This window comes from Falco punctatus (genome assembly GCF_963210335.1).
Source record: "Falco punctatus genome assembly, chromosome: 3".
Lineage (NCBI taxonomy): Eukaryota > Metazoa > Chordata > Aves > Falconiformes > Falconidae > Falco > Falco punctatus.
The window spans coordinates 37,719,815-37,737,481 of NC_137582.1; the positions used below are offsets into that span (position 1 = coordinate 37,719,815).

The 17,667-nt window shown below is 43.3% G+C and overlaps 1 protein-coding gene and 1 long non-coding RNA gene across 3 annotated transcripts in view; both read left to right on the plus strand.

Moving 5' to 3' along the window:
- The window catches only part of LOC308060351 (CUB and sushi domain-containing protein 2-like), a 50,451-nt gene extending 38,962 nt beyond the window's left edge, over positions 1-11,489 (plus strand). For both annotated transcript variants that reach the window (XM_080378949.1, XM_080378950.1), the window contains 2 exons: positions 2,538-2,745; positions 4,260-11,489. In XM_080378949.1, coding sequence (XP_080235075.1) covers positions 2,538-2,745; positions 4,260-4,341 — 290 coding nt within the window. In that variant the 3' untranslated portion in view covers positions 4,342-11,489. The remainder of the gene's footprint in view (positions 1-2,537; positions 2,746-4,259) is intronic.
- Positions 11,490-14,658: 3,169 nt separating this feature from the next.
- Positions 14,659-16,121, plus strand: LOC308060352. Its single transcript, XR_013926685.1, has 3 exons — positions 14,659-14,733; positions 15,135-15,299; positions 15,998-16,121. It is a non-coding gene; the product is annotated as an uncharacterized lncRNA (long non-coding RNA).
- The last annotated feature ends 1,546 nt before the right edge of the window (positions 16,122-17,667 follow it).

Genomic DNA, 17,667 nt, shown 5'->3' on the forward strand with positions numbered 1-17,667 from the left:
TTCTTTGAAAACGTTGTTGTGTTTGCTGTTGGGGGTGTGTGTTTAGGGGGTCTGTGTAGACCTGAGCTGCAGGAATGCATGGTTGTAGTTAGGAGCAAGTGTTTGGCCAAGAGCCCCTGTGCCCTTTGACCCCGCGGGGTTCGCATCCAGTGGCTGGGTTGCTTGAGGATGTCTCGTGGTAGCGGTGCGGGACCTTATTTGCAAAGATGCTTGGAATGGTTGCCCAGGGCCAGCAGCAGCAGCAAACAATGTTTTAACACGTCATGCAGGAGATAGCTGCCCCTCTGGAGTTAAGTCTGTCGTAAGGATAAATTGCCTCTTCAGATCCCTGTGTGTTGCTGAAGCAGCTGATGACCTTGCTCTTGCTCTGTCTTGCTGCTGGGCGTGTGGTCTGAGTTCGCTGCCCCAGAATCTTATTTGCATCCGTTTCTCTCTAGCATCTGCAAGGGCACTTACTCATGAGAAGTCACATTTGAACATACCACTAAACTGGTGAATTGAGCTTATCCTCTCTGGCTAGGATCCATTCATCCTCTGAAAAGCATTTGCATTCTGCTCGATGGGGGGGGGGGCGGTGTTGAAGTGTTGAAGTAGCCCTTTTACTTTTTTTCGTGGACCTCCTTTGGAGGTTCCACTGTGAATCTTGTGGATGATGCCTTGAAGTTTGAAGGGTTTTCTGGTGCTTGGACTAGATGAGAGATCTTTCAGCCTAAATTTATTGAGGATTCTAACTGTACTTCAGTGCCTGAAAAACTGCAATTCACTGACATTATAACTGCAGCAGATAACACAACTTTGTCGTAAGAGAATACAGGAATAGAGCATTGTGCTGGGATTTCAGCGGCCTTTTTCAGTCCTAGTTTTGGCTGCTGGAATGGTCCAGAAGCAGTTGCATGTGTGCCTACAGGTCTGGGGATTTTTATCCTATTTTTTTCTGTCTTGCTGGGAGCTCCGCCATAACGAGCGATGTGCCATCCCCAACTAAGCACAGCAGCGGTTGCGAAGGGCCGTGGTCTCCGCTGAGGCTCAGAGGTGCCGGTGCAACCTGTGCGGTGTGTTAATGCCACACAAACAAGATGTTCTAGCCTGGGGTGTTCCTATCACCATCGCTTGCCATCTGTCACTGGGAAGCTTGTGCCTGCCCGTGCCTTGTGCTTGCTCGGGTGGCTGGCTGTGCTGGGACAGCAGATGGCCGGGGGAGAGAAGAGCTGGCATGTGTATTTGTCTGACTTTGTCTTTCAAGTTTCATGAGTTAGAGACTGCAGGTTTCAGCTCTGCTGAGAAAACCTGACAGCACAAGATCCCAAGTCCTGAACGGGTCTAAAAGCTGAAGGGTCCTCCCGAGCAGGCCTGCAGCACCATCCTGCCCTTTCCTTAGGTGCCAACGACCCATTGCACTTAACTCCTGCTCTCACCTGTGTTAAATGTCAGTTTGGAAGGGTTTTTTTTAAAAAAATATTTGTAATGAAAATAAGTGTTCGTGATGTAAAGCCCCAAGCTCCTTGACTAAAGCATCTGAAATGCTCAGTAATACATGTTGTAAAGTTAACTGGCTTTTCTTAGCAGCTTTCCAAATAAATGCTGAGCTGATGCTGCATGTACAAGAGCAGTGAGCTGCCCCAATGCTGGTTACATTAATTCTTGGTTTCCTTTATCTTCCTGCCCATGTTTTCTTTAGATCCTCCTCCTTTAATTGCTCTAACTGCTCCTGCTGCTAAAAGTCAGGTTGTAAAAATGAAGGAACCTGCAGCAAAGTTGAAATCCAGTGTATGACCAGGCAAATGCCCAGGAAACGTCCCTGCTAGGTTTTTGAACAAAGCGTTAAATTTTTACCACTATGGTTCTGGTAACCGCATACTTCCTTAAGAAAGCAGAGTCAACAAAGACCCATGAGGCAGATGTGTGGGAACTCCACTCCTTTTCTATTAAATACAGTGTTTGTACTCTTAAGTCCTGTTGTCCTGGGATGTTGGGGATGTTTCTGTGGCTGATGAAGGTGCTGAGATCTATGTGAGGTGGAGACCAGCCTCTCCCCGCTGTGACGTGAGGTTTGCAAAACCCTCTCAGTCGCTGCCTTCCTGCTGGTTTTCCTCCAGCTTGGCTGGCTGCGCGGATGTGAGGAAACTTGTGGGAAACACTGGGGAGGATCCTGCTCAGGAATAAAGGGGTGAAACAGAAAACTTGGCCAAGAGCATGTGAGGAAAGTGTGTCTTGATAGCGAGAGGCATTACGCCGATAGCTGCCTCCCCAGGGAGGTGGTGGAAACTGTCACTTGGGGTGTTTAGAGTGAGACTAAACAAATCACAAGTAAGTGTACAGTGGGGAATAAGCTGGCACTTGCCAGGGGACACTGGCTGACCTAATAGGATTTTGCATCCCACAATGTATTTGTCTCTTAATAATAGTATGTAGTAAAACACATCCTGACAAAAGCAATGGGTGTTTTAAAGCTTTGCTTTGAATTCGGGCTCATTCTTTTTTTGATGTACTGCTTTGCACATTCCAACAAAATCTGGTAACTTGTGTTCTCTTTCCAGCTGATGATGCTTGTGGAGGGACTTTGCTGGGACAGAGTGGAATTATCTCAAGCCCTCATTTTCCTTTGGAGTACAGCAGTAACGCGGACTGCATGTGGACTATCCTTGCTGAACCTGGAGACACTATTGCTCTAGTTTTCATGGATTTTCAGCTGGGAGGTGGATACGATGTTTTAGAAGTTGCTGGAACGGAGGGATCTTCACCCTGGTAGGTTGCTGCTGGCCATACTTCATTATTATCTGTACAGTCGTGTCGTACCTGCTGGTGTTTGTGTGCGCAGATCCAGACTTCACAGGGTGTTGGGAGTGAAGAGGGTTTGTGCCGGAATGAGGGTAGTTCCTGGTTATCCCCAGGCACAGGTTGTTGCTGCCTTCTAATGAAACTCCCTGGGATGCTTTTTATTTGCTTGGTAAACTTTGCAGTGGCTGTTTTAATCTACTTTAAATCATATTCTCTGCAATAAGATTTCATAGTTTAGTTGGTTAGAAGAAATAAAGAATTAAAAAAAACCTCACCACGGAAGACTCAATACTTCAAAACCCAGGAAAACCTGCTCAAACCTTGTTTTTCCTGAATTGTTTTCTGATTATTGCTAAATATGTTGCTGACAGGTTGACTTTACTGTTAATGAACTTTTGGCAAATGTTTCTAGAGACAGTCTGTCCTTTAGACAGAAGACTGCGTATAGAATTTCAATACCTCTCTCATCCCATCGTTAGAGCACTGCTTTCAGAAATATTGCTTTTATGTATAATAAATGCCACACTGATATTTTTTTCCCCCAGATATAAAAGAGCTACCCAAATGATCAGTGCTGTGTAGTCTGAAGTGAGAGCTTCCAGAAGGAATGTGATGTATTGCTTATGTTGCTTTTACAGCAAAGGACACCTCTGCCTCTAGTCAATCTAGACACTGTGATCTTCTGCACTGTGGTTGCACTCAACAAATGGTTAAAAGTCCTAACTAGCAGCAAATGGAAGGGAGTAGTCTTAAACCCAACATCCCTCCAGAAGGGAAGAATTAAGCGTTTGAAATAATTAGGTGTTGCCTGGGATTATCAGCAGGAAGTTAAATTACAATTATTTATGAGGATTCTGTCACAGCCACAAATAACATTCAAGTGATTTATACTTGCCTGGCAATAATGGGGGAATAGGATCTGAATGTCTAGAATGTATTGATGTGAGAGAACTTGCCATTTACCATGTACCAGTTGTTTACTGTGCCCAGGACCCCTTTGAAAATTAGATGTTGCTGTTCCGTGGAAAAAAACCCTGTTTATTAGCATGCATTAATATTTTAGGGCACTGTTAGATTTTAGCCATTACATACTGCAGTGAGGATCAGTCATCTGTGGTGTGTGGTAAAGACGAATGTCGCTAGTTAAGAAACATTATTCAGCCTGGAGTTGTTGCCACAGCAGTGCTGTGCCTTGTCATATTAAAAAGAAAACAATGCCTGTCAGAGTGAACTGCTGGGGGGAAAAAAAATAAATTAGTAAACTCCCCATAAATACGGCATGGTAGACCTTTAAAAATGGCAAATGTGTCTTAGAAAATTAAGCTCTTTGACTTTCAGTAGCACACGTACATGTACATGGATTCTTTTTAAAAAAGGAGATTTAGTAGCTATGGAGTTTTGAAGTTACAGACATGGGTTTGGGGGCCTTGTCAGAGGGAATAATGATGTATTTGCTTTCCTCCTTCCCCCTTGCCCCCCAGGTGCCCATGTGCTGCATCTTTAATGATGCCTTTCTTTCAAATGGATTCTCACTGGGAGTTGGATGAACTCTGCAAGCTGTAGCAGCAGTGGACTCCCGTTTGAATCAGCTAATGGAGCAGCCCAGGCGAGCTGCGCTGTGTTAATGAGTGAAACAGGTCACACAAACACACGTTGCAGCCAGAAGAAGCTGTTCCTGCATTTCGAGGTTCATCCTGTATTTTTATAGTCCCGTGAAATACACATGGTTGAGATAAACATTGCAGTCAATTCAAAGGGATCTCATTTAGTATTCTTGAGAAGGTTTCAGTCCCGTAAGCAGAATTACAAAGAGTCTTGTTTTGAATTGCATTTTTCAAAGCCAGCCTTTACAACTCAAAGCTTGGTAATTAAATTCAGATGACTCATTTTTCCCATTTTTTAATAATTTTTGCCCAGAGGGGGAAAAAACTGGAGCTCCTATCTCCTCTTTAAACACGTTGATATGATTCAGCTTGAAAATATAGCTAAAAACCTTCCCCCCCCCATGAAAACCTAGTTTTAATTATTTGTAATGTGGCAGAGAGACTAGTGACCAAATAAACCATTCTATTGAAGTATCTTGCAGCTAAATATTTCATTTCCTAAGCACTATAAATAGTTTTAATCTTGTCCAGAGATGTACTCCAAAAAAAAAAAAAAAACAACCAAAACTAAATTTCATCTGGAGTGTAATTCGTACGTGTTTTCAAGCTGTGGAATGTTATCTAACGATGGTGTTTATGAGACCACAGCAGCAGTACAGCTCGGCGCAGCAAGCAGGCTTACTAAAAATCTACTGTGTTATCATTTACCCTCCCCTCTTTAAAAATAGATGCTGCTTTGCTTTTTTACGAGCCAGGTTCCCTTAACCCTCCTGCCTTGGGCGGTCGCCCCGGCTGGATCAGTCGCACTGCACGCTGATCTTGGTGCGCACAACTGCTCCCTGGGGAATCCCCCGACGGGTTGCGTTTGGTCCTTGACCTGCTGGATGCAAATCCTGCAGTAAAGTCTTGAAAGGGAAAGGGCATCGCAGGTCTAAGCATCCATACGTCAAGCCGAGCAATAGAGCTGAGTAGCTATTTGAGACATACTAATAAAATAACACATTTACAGCTTTTCTAACTGCTATCGTGGTTTCTCTCAGGAGAGCTTGGGCCTAGATTTCCTTGACAGGTGAGAAATAAAACTCCACTGAGCGGAGAAGAGGAAGGGGAAAAAAAGTAGCAGTGTGAAAAAGAGCCTGTCAGATTGGAAATGACAATGGGGGGGGTCTCCAGGCTAAAAAGAAAAATGGGAAGGATGGCAGTAGCTGCTCTGTTCTCCTTGGAGGTTAGCTGGAGTGGCCATCCTTATCACATCCGTATCACATCCCTTCTTTACAAGAATGCACTGGAACTGGAGCAGGATACGCAGTGATGTGGTCTCTTGCATCGTTATCCCCAGACTTTTTCTTGCCTTCAAGACTTGGGGTTCTTTCCCCCCTTATTTTCTACTAGCTCTGAGGGATCTGAAAGAACTAATTAAATTTTTCTCTATAATTACATGTAAAAAAAGAAAACCCCTGCAAACAGCTTGGGCTGCAGCCCTTAAGGTGACTGAGCTCTGCTGATCATGTGCTTTGTGTCAGTGTCTGCTCGGAGCAGACTAAATCCCTTGGCTAACACTTCTCAGGAATATCTATTGATTATGGCTGTCGTGGTACCCACTTTAAAGCTTTATTTGGTGGCAAGCATCCCCGTGGGTGCTCAGCTATGCTGAAAATACCAAAGCGTTTCAAGCTGAGCATCTAAACCATCCCAAGACTGTGATGATAAGGAAACCTCCAAGGTGGTCCTGGCTGGCACTGAACCTGCTCTGGGGCAGATGCCTCCCAGCCTCAGCTTCCCTTTAACAGCTCGGGGGTTGCTCTGAAGCTTTGGGTAGGGCTCGACTTGGTGTAAAATACTGTCTTTGATCCCCTGCCTGTTCTTCCGTGAGTCCTTAGAAAAGTTGCTTGGGGGATGCCTGGGGTGACAGGATGGGGACTCCAGCAGGGGTGGTGGGAGCCTGGGTACCACAGCTCGGGACTGGTGGCCGTACCCTCCTGTCATACCTCCATGCCTGCCCCGCCCCCCACCCCACCCCCCGAAGGTTTAGAGGAAGGAGCAGTGTGCGGAGCAGCAATTGCGTGGCTGCACTCTGAGCACACTTCAGAGGGGGTAACTTTTTACTTTGCCTGTGGTGGAAGAGGTCTGGATTTCCCGTGTTTGTGCCTGGCTGCTGCAGTTTACATGCAGACAATGAAAATGGGGTTGTCTGTCTCTTGCACTTCTGTCATCTGTTTAGATCCCACCTAGCTGGTCTGGGACCTGTATCTAATATTAGGTGTAATGGCTTGGATTACAATTATTAAAGCATTATGGTGCCATTGTCAGAGAAGGTGGTGATGGAGGAGATGACTAATAATCCAATTTATTTGTTTGTGTTTACAGGGATTGACTAAGATCAAATGTGCTTTTTGCTGGGTATGATGCAGATATTTAGAAAAGGTTTTTGCAGCCATTCCAATACAGCTGAAGCGGGCAGAATAGGTAAAAGATCAAAGCCTTGTTCACAGGCTATGCAGAGCCGCCTGCAACAAAGTTCCTCTAGAGCAGGGATCTTCAAAGTTGTGGAAACGTAGGAAGACAGTCTAATATTTGCCATATAAAAAGCTTATTTTATGCTGTTGATTTGGAAGACCGGGAGAAAGTGGAGATGCTGTAAGCTTCAGCCCATCTGCTGGCCAGGTCAGTGGCTAGCGATAGCCTTTCCCCTCAGATGATGTGTGGGGCTCCATGGCTGTTCATTCCACTGATGAAACTAGAAACATCTGCTCCTGCCAGATGAATTAATTCTACGAGATAAATCTTAACAAGTATCTCGTTTGTCTGTGACAGCCTGTCTGGTATGTTTTGAAGTTCATTAGATGTTTCTAATTTTCCAATGGGACGTTTACTTTGAGGTGCAGATGACTTCTTTAATAATGAAGCTTTTCAAATCCTTCATAGCTATGTTGCGTTTTGCAGCTGCGTATGGTAGATTATCAGAATCCAAATTGGTCAGAGAGACTGGGATTTTAGTTGGGAAAGGTGCTCCTGTTGCTGTTACATAGTCATATGGTGGTTTTTTTCAGATCAAAAAATACTTCAGTATGTGAAGGTTCAGAACCTTTTTGAGTTGTTCTTTAGCCTTGTATTAGGTTCTAGTGTAGCAATTAACCTCTTGCCCTCCATAACCTCATTTCACATAATCTTTTTGCTTGAACCGGGCTGCAACAGAATGTTACCTGGCAAAGCACCTCATAGTCCTGCACTGAGAAGTTGTATGGTGACCTGGGAATATGGTTTGCTTTTGTATTCCTTCGTTTGCCACTGGATCCTTGGGTTTCTGTCCAAATGTTGAGCCTGTTTAGCCTGACCTATAAAATCCCACCCTAACTTGGGAATGGAAAGTGCTACAGCTGCTTATCGATTTCCTTGGAGCAATCCAGGCTGTGTCCACCCTTCTGAATGACAAACCAGTAATGGTGCATTTCCTCTTGAACTTAATTAGGTTTCTTTATTCTTTATTTACTGAATGTGGCTACATTTTTTAAAATTCACATGCTTATCTTCAAAAGAAATGAAGCTGCCACTCACTCCCTTATTTATTTATTATTATTTTTAAATCTGGTTCATGGACCTTTAGAAACTGCTTTCTCCTCAACTTCCTTAATTCTATATTTTGTTCCAAGAGGACATGAGCACATACTGAATTGCTGTATTAATGCAGAGTCTTGGGTCGTTGGTATTTTTCTTCCCGATGATCCTCCTCTTGACTTAATTATTCCATGTTCTGGAACAGAAGTCTTATTTTAGCAGGGGGGGTTGCATCATCTGTCAAGTTGCCCCTCTGCTGCCCTCCCACTCTTTGAGCCTTCCCCAGTCCTTTCCCCTGTGAAACTTTTCCCCCCTTCCTGTTAATAATCCCGTGCGAAGCAAATGCAGTGGGAGAAGCAAGGCTGCAAGTAACTGCCAAATCGGTGGAGTTTATTTCTGTCTGAACCTGGTTCCTCCTCTTCAGTGTCTCATCTTCATTTTGCCTTTTCAGCCTTGGAGCTATGTTTTGCATGTCTGTCTTGCACAAATGTTTTCCTTCTCCTCCTTAGGGCTGTTTTTGCACTGAATTTTGGTAGAATTTGGGTTTAGCTTTGTCTCTTGATTTCCTAGAAGTGGGGGAGCATGCCTTAACGTGTATGTGTGTGCTATTTGGCATTACTTTTCTAGCACAACTGTGCCTGATGTGAAGGCAACGCAGGCATCTTGCTCTGCTTCAGCTCTCCTGGAAGGAGAACTGAGGACCTCTGAGTTCAAGGTTCCTCTGGTTAATTCTGTAATATCTTCTTTTCTGGAGCTGAGCCCAGGGGAGACCCCTTTTGGGCATCAACTCTTTCTGGAAAAGGATTTCCCAAGTTTTCTCTTGCTGCGTTTCTGCGGGGAGTTGAGTCAGAGGGAAGGATGGTTATGAGAATCGCCTGTTTCAGCAGCTCCTCTTAACTGACTTCATTTCTTTCCTTGTCATTATCTGCAGTTGACCCTTCCCTCCTCACTAGCCTTGGCCATCTGCTGAGTGGTTTCTAATACTTGTTAAAGTTCTCCTATGTGAGATCGGCTTTGTGCTTCCCTCTTGATGCCAGTTATTTTGTGCCACCGGCCAGGCTAATCTGTTCGCACATCTTCTGCTCTACCCTTAAGAGATGAGAGTACCGGCGTCCTTGAAGGTGGCTGGTTCAGACAATGATAATGTTGGTGGTGAAAAACTCTTCCCTGTATGTGCTTCTAATGAACCAACCTATTTTCTTTATATCAAAGCAGCTTCTAATCCTTGGGTAGTTGTTGCGGAGCTTTCAGCCTGTATTTTCATCTCAGACTTCAGTCGACGCCTGCTGAAGTCAATGGGCAGGCTTTGGCTGCAGAGGGCTGCCGAGTCAGGCTTTGGCATTGTTGGCACTCGCTGCCATGTGTTCTGGCTGTATTGCAGCTCGGGAGCCCTGGGTCTCCCGCTGATGTTGCTGCCGCTTACACCGATGCTGCTCCCACTCCAGGTTAGTGCTGGCTGCGTGGTCTGTGGGTGCCAGCTGGGGTGAAACTCCAATGCCCCATGACCTGCGTGGGAGCCTAGAAGGGGTCCTCCCCCCTGTTCCCCTGCAGCTGCCTGGTTCTTTGCAGCAGTTCTGTAGAACAGGTTGCCTGGTGACTGCTTTAAAACGATTTTCAGCTCACACTTGCCACTTCTTGAATTCTTTCCAGTCAGTAATTGCTTTTATTTGCAAGTTGATAAGCATTATCCTGCCCTGGTGCATGTGTGAGGCTGAAGGCTTGAAGATTATTGTGTCTTGAAATAACTTATTCCATCACTAGTTAAAGCCTAGATAATGCAAGTGTGAAACTTTTCTTTTCCTGTGTGATTAATTAAGCTTCCTTATTGTAAGAGCTAGTTAACTACAGATAATCTATCTGTAATACTTAGATGTTTTTCTTCCATGGTAATATTTTCCATAGGACTGGGAATGAATAAAAGATGTGTATGAAGTGGGTTTTGAAATACTTACTTAAATTTCTGTTACATCTTCGTTGGGATCTGGGAATAGCCTTCTGTAGTGACTGGTACGGTTGGGTTTTTTCTTTCTTCCTAAGCATTATAGTGCTTTTAATTGGAAAAATATTCTACAAAGGCTTTAAGCTGCAAAATACTGCTTTGGTGGGAAATAGTCATTGGGAGCCCTCGGTTCCTGGTGGTGGCTGAGAGGGAGAGCTGATTGCTTCCCTCCTGGATGCGAATGATCTGGGCGTGTATTGATGGCTGGTTTGAAGTTAAAAGGATTGGTGATGCTTTGTGGTTTCTATAATATATTATTATATAATATACAATATATAGTATTGCACATTGTCCTAGAGCTCCTTGGCCAGTTGTACCGCAGAAATAACTGGGAAATTCTGGAAGAAAGGGCTGATCAGGGCAAGATGTTAAAAGATGCTCTGTGGTTTGTATGTGTGTTTCTGGTAGGGAAGGGAAGATCTTGACTGTACCCCGGCTGAGAAGAAGAATGTGCAGATTACATTAGCTCTCATCAGCTCAGGATGTAGCTGTGACAGCGCGTGCAAGACCTTCCCAAGGTCACTTGGCAGCAGAACTCCCCTTCCCTTGCTCCAGCTGTCCATCCTGTTCCTGCGAGGCGTGAGCTGGGTGCTTCCGAAAGCCTGAGCTGTGCTGCTGCCAGCAGTCTGCCAGGGAGGGAGGCTTCGGTGACAAATTACACCGAAAGGGTCTCACAACCTCTCCCACTCACGTTTCATTCAATAAAACATGATTAGATTTCGTATACCACTTCCTTGCTAATCTTATTTTTCCCATGCATTAATATGATTAATTCTGTTTGCTAGATAGTAGAGAGCTTTTCATGAATATTCAGGCTAGCTTTTTAAGCCAAGGAAGAAGATGCTTTCAGGCTGAAAATTACCCTGATCATGTTTTAATTGTCCTTTTTATCCCAATTTGTTCTTCTTTGTTGCCGGTCACCTCTGAGGCAGAGAGAACCCGATGTGGAGGCTCCTGCTCCTCAAGGGATGAGGTGCAGGAAGACCTGTGGGGTGTGCGAAAAATCCTTGAGGGTTACTAAATGAAGAAAGTAATATTTAGCTATTTCTGTCCTGGATGCAAGCATGTATTGGAAGTAAAAAAGACAGGCTTGTTTGCAAGAACACTCAATACCCGCAAGCTAAGGAATTTTTTTGAAAGACAGACCTCGTGAAAATTAGTATAACACAATGGGTTGAAAGCTGAAAAAAATATTGGTAATCTCAAGGGTACCTTCTGGATGTAACCCAAAAATCTAAGTGACCATTTAGATTGTAAAATGGTGAATAATACTTCTATTTGGCAGGGGAAGGAGACTGTACGTAAGTGCAAATGATGTCACAGGTTGTAAAAAGTTAGACACCTGGGGTCCTCTTTGAAACACCGTGTCTCCTCTTCCACTGTTAGAGTGGGACACTGAGCTTCCCCAGGAGAGGCAAGGATTTGGACAAATAGATGTTGGTGGGAAAGACGACGGACTTGACTTCAAGGTCCTTCTAGGAGGTGTCTTTGCCTTCCCATGGCGTTTTTTTGGGGTTTTGTGTGTGTTCAGAAAATGGTTCGTGTCATTTTCGGTGCAGGTGCATTTTTGGGCAGTTCTGTCTGCGTTGCTCAACGTGAGGACGGTCACTGCAGGTGGAGGAAAGCTCACGGTAAAAAAACTTCTGGTCTTTTTAAACACAGGTAATGCACACTGTGATTTCGGCTTCGCCTCCAGTTTAGAAAAGAGAAAGCTTGTCAGCATCTGTATTGTCACATCTCTAAAAATAGACTGTTTTAAAAATGTTTCTGTTTAAGCAGGAGGGTCTGTATATTGCTGCTCAATATCTATCTGCCCTGCCCCCACTGCCCACCAAGAAACTTTTAAAAGTAGAAGGGACCTCAAGTACCCATCATCCAAACCATGTTGTCACTGATTTGTTATTTCTTTTAATCTTAGACCTCTTAAGGAACTATAGATTTTTAGCATGAAATTAATATATTGGATTTTTTGTGGGAAGAATAACATGCTCGTTAAATTTCGCAACGCTGCAATGTGTATAAAGCAGAGCTTGCAATTAAAATTAATTTTGAAGCAAGTTAGTGGAAGTTTTGTTAATGTTTAACATCTGTAACGGTGCCGTTCTTTGTAAAATTTGGACTAATTGAGTCCAAAGAGATGAAATAATAGGTTCTGCATTTGCTGTGGATGTTAGCTCTTGCTTTGCTTTAGTGCTTTTCCTCTTTCTTTATACAAGTTCTGATTGTAATAAGTTGCCAAAAAAGTAAGTGTTTTGCTTTTTATGCCAAAGCTTTTTATGCCATGGATTATCAAGAATCCATGTTTTGAAATCTCTGAAAGACTGCAAGGAGTTTTTGGTAAGGACTTGATGCTTGCTTACCTCCGCTGACTCCACAGCATTTATGGCTGTGAAGTTCAGGAGATTTCAAATCAGATTTTTTTAAATTTTCCTTCTGAACATTCCATTAAGACAACTTGCATCTGGACGTGTAGAAGTCTGGGGTGGACTGGAGGCTGTATCCTGACATCCACCCCAAAGTGCTGTTGTTTCATTAACCGAGACATAAACCAGTCTGAAACATTTGGAATTGTGAACTTCATGTTTGTTCCTTTCCTAAACATTGTTTTCCCCGGGATTCTTTTCTTAAGCATTTTTATAGGTAGCAATAAAAGTAATGGAAGCTATTTCTGAGTATGTGGTTGCCGTAATAAATCTAAGACCAGAACCCGACCTCAGCAGAGCTTTGAAATGCCCTTTGGCTTGCAGGAGTTTGCAGAGTTAGTGGTTTGTCAGGCTTTCCCCAGCAAAGTCCTATTGAACTGAAGTTTAATATGTTCAAGCGAGAATATCTTTAACAGGCTGCAGGCTCTGCCATGCCTCTAACGCTATAAACAATGTAGGGCTTGGAATGGGTTCTTAATGGCACTGTATTGATTGAAAGGGTAGAAAGTTCATCTAAGCTGTGGATAGTTCTGGTAATTTCCTTGCGAGTTTGAGTGCTGTGTAGCTGTAATTGCTGCACCGAGCTTTGACTTACAAGCAGCCATGCTAATGAACCCGTTAACATACGTTGCTGCTTTGGGTGGTCAAGCTGCAAGGTGTCTTTGTACCACTTAGTGGGTCAGTCCTTCAGCTGTCGTGGCTCATTTCCTAAATCAGTGGGATTTCACAAAATAAAGGGCTGGCTGCAGCCCAGGTTGTTGCTTACCTGCAGCCTCTGCTGGTGTGTGGGGCTGCCCCCCCCCCCCCCCCCCCCCCCCCCACCTCGGGGCAGTGCTCTGCACTTCCCTGGGAACCCTAACATTCCTGTCTCCATATTTCTCCAGCCTGCTGAGGTCCCTCGGGATGGCTGGGCACCTATCTGGTGTGGCAGCTGCCCCCCAAGTTTTGTGTTGGCCGTGGGCTTGCTGATCCTGTGCTCCATCCCATCATCCGGATCGCTGACGAAGGTACAGAGCAGTGTCGGCCCCATGTTAATGGCTGAGCCAAGGTGGATTATTATTTTTTTTTTCCCCAATAGAAAGTGGACTCTTAATATCTGCTGCCTTTCTGCTGTCATAGTCTGTTTAATGTCAGACTGAAGCCTGTGTTTCAGCATCCCATCAGCCGGCGCAGCAGAGCCTGAGCTTCCCTCCATTTTCCATCTTTACCAACCACTCAAACTTTTTTCCACAGTTTCAGGTAACATAAAATGGACCCTCATTTTGTGAGAAGATAGTAGAACACCCCCAGGTCTATATTGACAGACACAGGGCACCACCTGCTCCTATTTTGACAGCTGCTTTCTGATTTGTAGGGTAGAGCAAGAAACCAGATTGCTATTCTACTACAGTAAGTTACACTAAGTGGCTTTGGGGTCACAAACAAAGCTTTAACAGGACACGTAGTGTAGTCCTCGGAGATGGTTGTGATGATATCAAAGGATGGTGTATTATTGACACAGATACTGAATGCTGATCTCTCTCAGGCTTCATTAGTTTCCATTTTTATCTTGTACTTACAAATATTTTACCTTGTATTTACAAATATTTTGACAAAATAACTTACGACAAATGCTTAATGTCACTCCCTGTTTACAGACTGGGATACTGCTTTCTTAGTCTGGTGAATCAGGACCGCGCAGCAAAGTAAAAAAGCCAACCAAGATTAGGAAGAAGCCCAATACTCAAGTTGAAAGAAATAAAAGAATGAATACTGGGAAAGCCATGTAGCCATGGTTTTCTATGGGCTATGCTCCCCTAGTTTCCTTTGCGTCCACTAAAAAAAGCAATCCACAAAATTGTACCAGAAACAAAGCTATGGTTCCATAGCAGGACTCAGTTCATCCTACAGGCTGTCAAAAGTTGTCAGCAGCCTGCTATAAAAAAAGAAAGAGGGTGGAGACACACAACCCAGAGCACAGGTGTTTTGCTGGGCTGAGCTCCCATGGAAGTTTACAGCCCAAGAATTTTCCCTTTTTCCATTATGTCAATGATTAGTCAGCACAACAGATACTTACTTAGCATAGCAAAAACACATGAATTTTTCCCCAGGCAGAACAGAGCTACAGAGTGGAAAGCAGATTCCTATTGCAGAGGTCTCAGATTAAGGAGACAAAGAGAAGTTCGCCCAAAGCTAAGAAATACTTATCTCAGCCTGGTTTCTTTGAGCATAACATACCCCTAAAAAGCTTATACAAAAGTAATTAATGGACCAATTGAGACTGTTTTAAAAAAAATCATGCTTTAGGTATGCTTAACAGGGTCCACATCACCAGAGCACAAGGATGCCATATCAGCAAGCTCCGCACCCTTTCCTTGGATGGTATTCAAGACAGGTGTGTTTAAATGGTTATGAATATGCTTTAATTTGCAGAACACAGATGCTAAGCACAACAGATTAGTCAGAGCAGTTTGTCAAGTGCCCAGATTGACATTGGTGCCACTGCAAAAATAGATTTGGGGACAAGATGCTGAACCGGTATAAAGTTCATACAGCGTGCTGGAGCACCGTGCACTCCCAAGAGCTCAGGAGATGGCCTTGAGCCTCTAACTGAAAACATTTATTGCTTACACTCCAGTTTTGTACAAAATTGGCAGAGACCACTGTGTGTGTCTGAAAAAAATATTTTCAACAACTCCGGTTTCCATTTATGGGGCTACGACCTTGTCAGTATTCCCATCCCACCTTTTTTGTTTTTGTTTTTTTTAATCTATGTTATTTCTTTTTCCTCCCCAGGTAGCTCTATACAGCCCACAGCACGTTTTCCAGCCACCTTACACTCCAATGTTGAACTACATCCACCTGGTTATCCATACCAGCAGATGACCTTACCAGCAACATCCAGGATCTACCACCAGTGGCAGGCAATGGGATCCAGAATCCATTTTCTCTTTCCTATGGGTATGGCGATGCAGATTTGCTTTCTGGTTTTTTTCAGTACTTTAAGGAGAGTTAAGGACAGTGAACCTGCGTGGAGCTAAAGACTTACTCAGCAGTGGGTTTCCCAGTTACATTCTCACCAAATTCCAAATCTGAACAAAATACAAGATTTTACTGTAAGGTCTAAATTCTAAAATTTTGGTACAAACCCAAGGTAATTAGTTTTGGGTGAATGAAGCTGAAACACTGTGCTATACGAGATGCCACCTACAACTTCCAATCAATATTATGGATCAAAAGTATAAACACCCTTAACTTAAAAAGGAAAAGCTTCAACAGGCTAGAAACCAAAATATTTTCACGCTGTCAGAATGAAACGAAAGGATTCATTTTGATACCTTCTTATGAAAACTGTAGTTCAAATCAACATATTCCGAGGTTGCTAAAACAATGGCAAAATCTGGTAAAATGATCTCTGGAGATTCAAGTTCTATATATCATCTTCTGTTCAATGCTTATGGGATAGACAGGAATAGCACATACTTCCCCCCTAGATCACCTTGCCAGAAACCAGATTACACATTAAAAAAAACAACAAACAAACAAAAAAAACGCCCAGCATATAAATGCTTCCAAGAGCTCCATTATTAGGAAGAACAATTAATTTGAAGTTAGATGTAATCTCCTAAAGCTTGACTACCTTACATTTTCTGTTCTAGGTTTAGTTCTGTACCTGGAGGATCTGCGACAACTAACCTCAACTACCTTCCAGCAAGTGCTATGTAAAATTTTAAGTGAACAGAGTTTTCCTAGCCTAGCGTTCAGAGGAAGACCTACTGTCTGTTTATTATAGGTTCTATGGTCCTATACAGATTTCATGTTTTGCCCAATGTGAACATTCCCATCTAGTATAATCCCCTATGATTTATAGGGTAAGAAACAGCTGCATGACAATTCAACTGAAATATTTTTTTTTTAGGATGACAGAATAAGAAGGGGCTTTCTTTGTTTTGGAAGACTGAGACAAATAATAAAAAATGTTTATATACGACAAATGCCTGAGCTGCTTTGAATTGAGCGTTGGTGCAGTAAAGATGGTTGATAGAAGAGTCTGGGCCACAAATTTCAGAGATACTAACTTCAGTTGTATATTCAAAGTGAGATTAACACAAATACATTCAACAGCTGAGTGGTGCAGCTCCATGCATGACATGTTCCTGTCTTATTACCTCAAACTCTTAACGCTAATCCAGATGCTAATTTGACTCTTAATAGTAAAGAAGATCAAGCCATATAGCTTGTATGGAGAATCCTGCTTAACTATATTCCCTTGGTTAGTTAACTCAGGAATTTCAAGGCTCTAACTTTTGAGAAGGAGCCTTTGCCCCTGCAAAATAGCTTCTGCTTTGTCTGGAGCCTGCACCCTTCCTGGGAAGGGAGAGCAGCAAGGAGGCTCTAGAGAATGGCTGTGGCGATCTGTCTGCTCCATTTCAGCCACACTGCTGGTTTGGAAGTAGAAGAGTGATTAGATAGGATTCTACAGCCTGCGTGATACACGTCAGAACAAATTATCACAAAAGTCTCTCCCAGCCTTAAAACTAGTGAATAAGGTGTCAGCCACAAAGATCTGACAGTTTGCAATCATCCAGCCCTACACCCAGCAGTATGCGAGTCAGTCTGCTTTTACGTTCAAGGAGACGTATTTACACTTTGCTAAAGAAGGCTATTGCACCCATACAAGTCAAGATTTGAAACTAACTCTTTACACCGCTCAACAAAAGCCTGGGTATTTCACAAATAGTTATAGGTCCTAAGAAATCTAAAGCACCACGCATTCCTGGAGGAGCCGAAAGGACCAAATACGCTTAACCTCTGTGGGCAAAGCACTTTCTAAGAGGACAGGCTTGAATAGCAGCTCACAATACAAGCAAAAAATGGAGCACACTTCCATTCACCGAGCTTTAGACTTGGCCCCAGATACATAAATACCAGCTTATTTTTCTCTCCTGGTAAATAACAATAATCCTGTCACTTTTAAAAAATTAGCTCCTCCTTCCCTTTAATTGTATTTAATGTAAATAATACAACCTAGTTGTATAGACTTAGCTGTAGCTAGTAAAGAATTCACAGGGTATGTTTACTCCCTATAAGGCTGATAAGCAATTTTACAGCGATCCTTCAGGTGACACTTTGCACATTATAACTAGTCTGCTCCTCAGTGTTCCTCTTTCCACACTACATCAACATCTATTTTGGGTTACCCAGGTGGCCGAGGTGATCTAGGATAATTTATAATAAGAAATTCATACTTTGGCAAGATGTGCCAACTAGCCCTGTTTTCTCTACGTACTGCTGTAGGCCAAAATTTCAACTAAGAAAAGCCAGACAA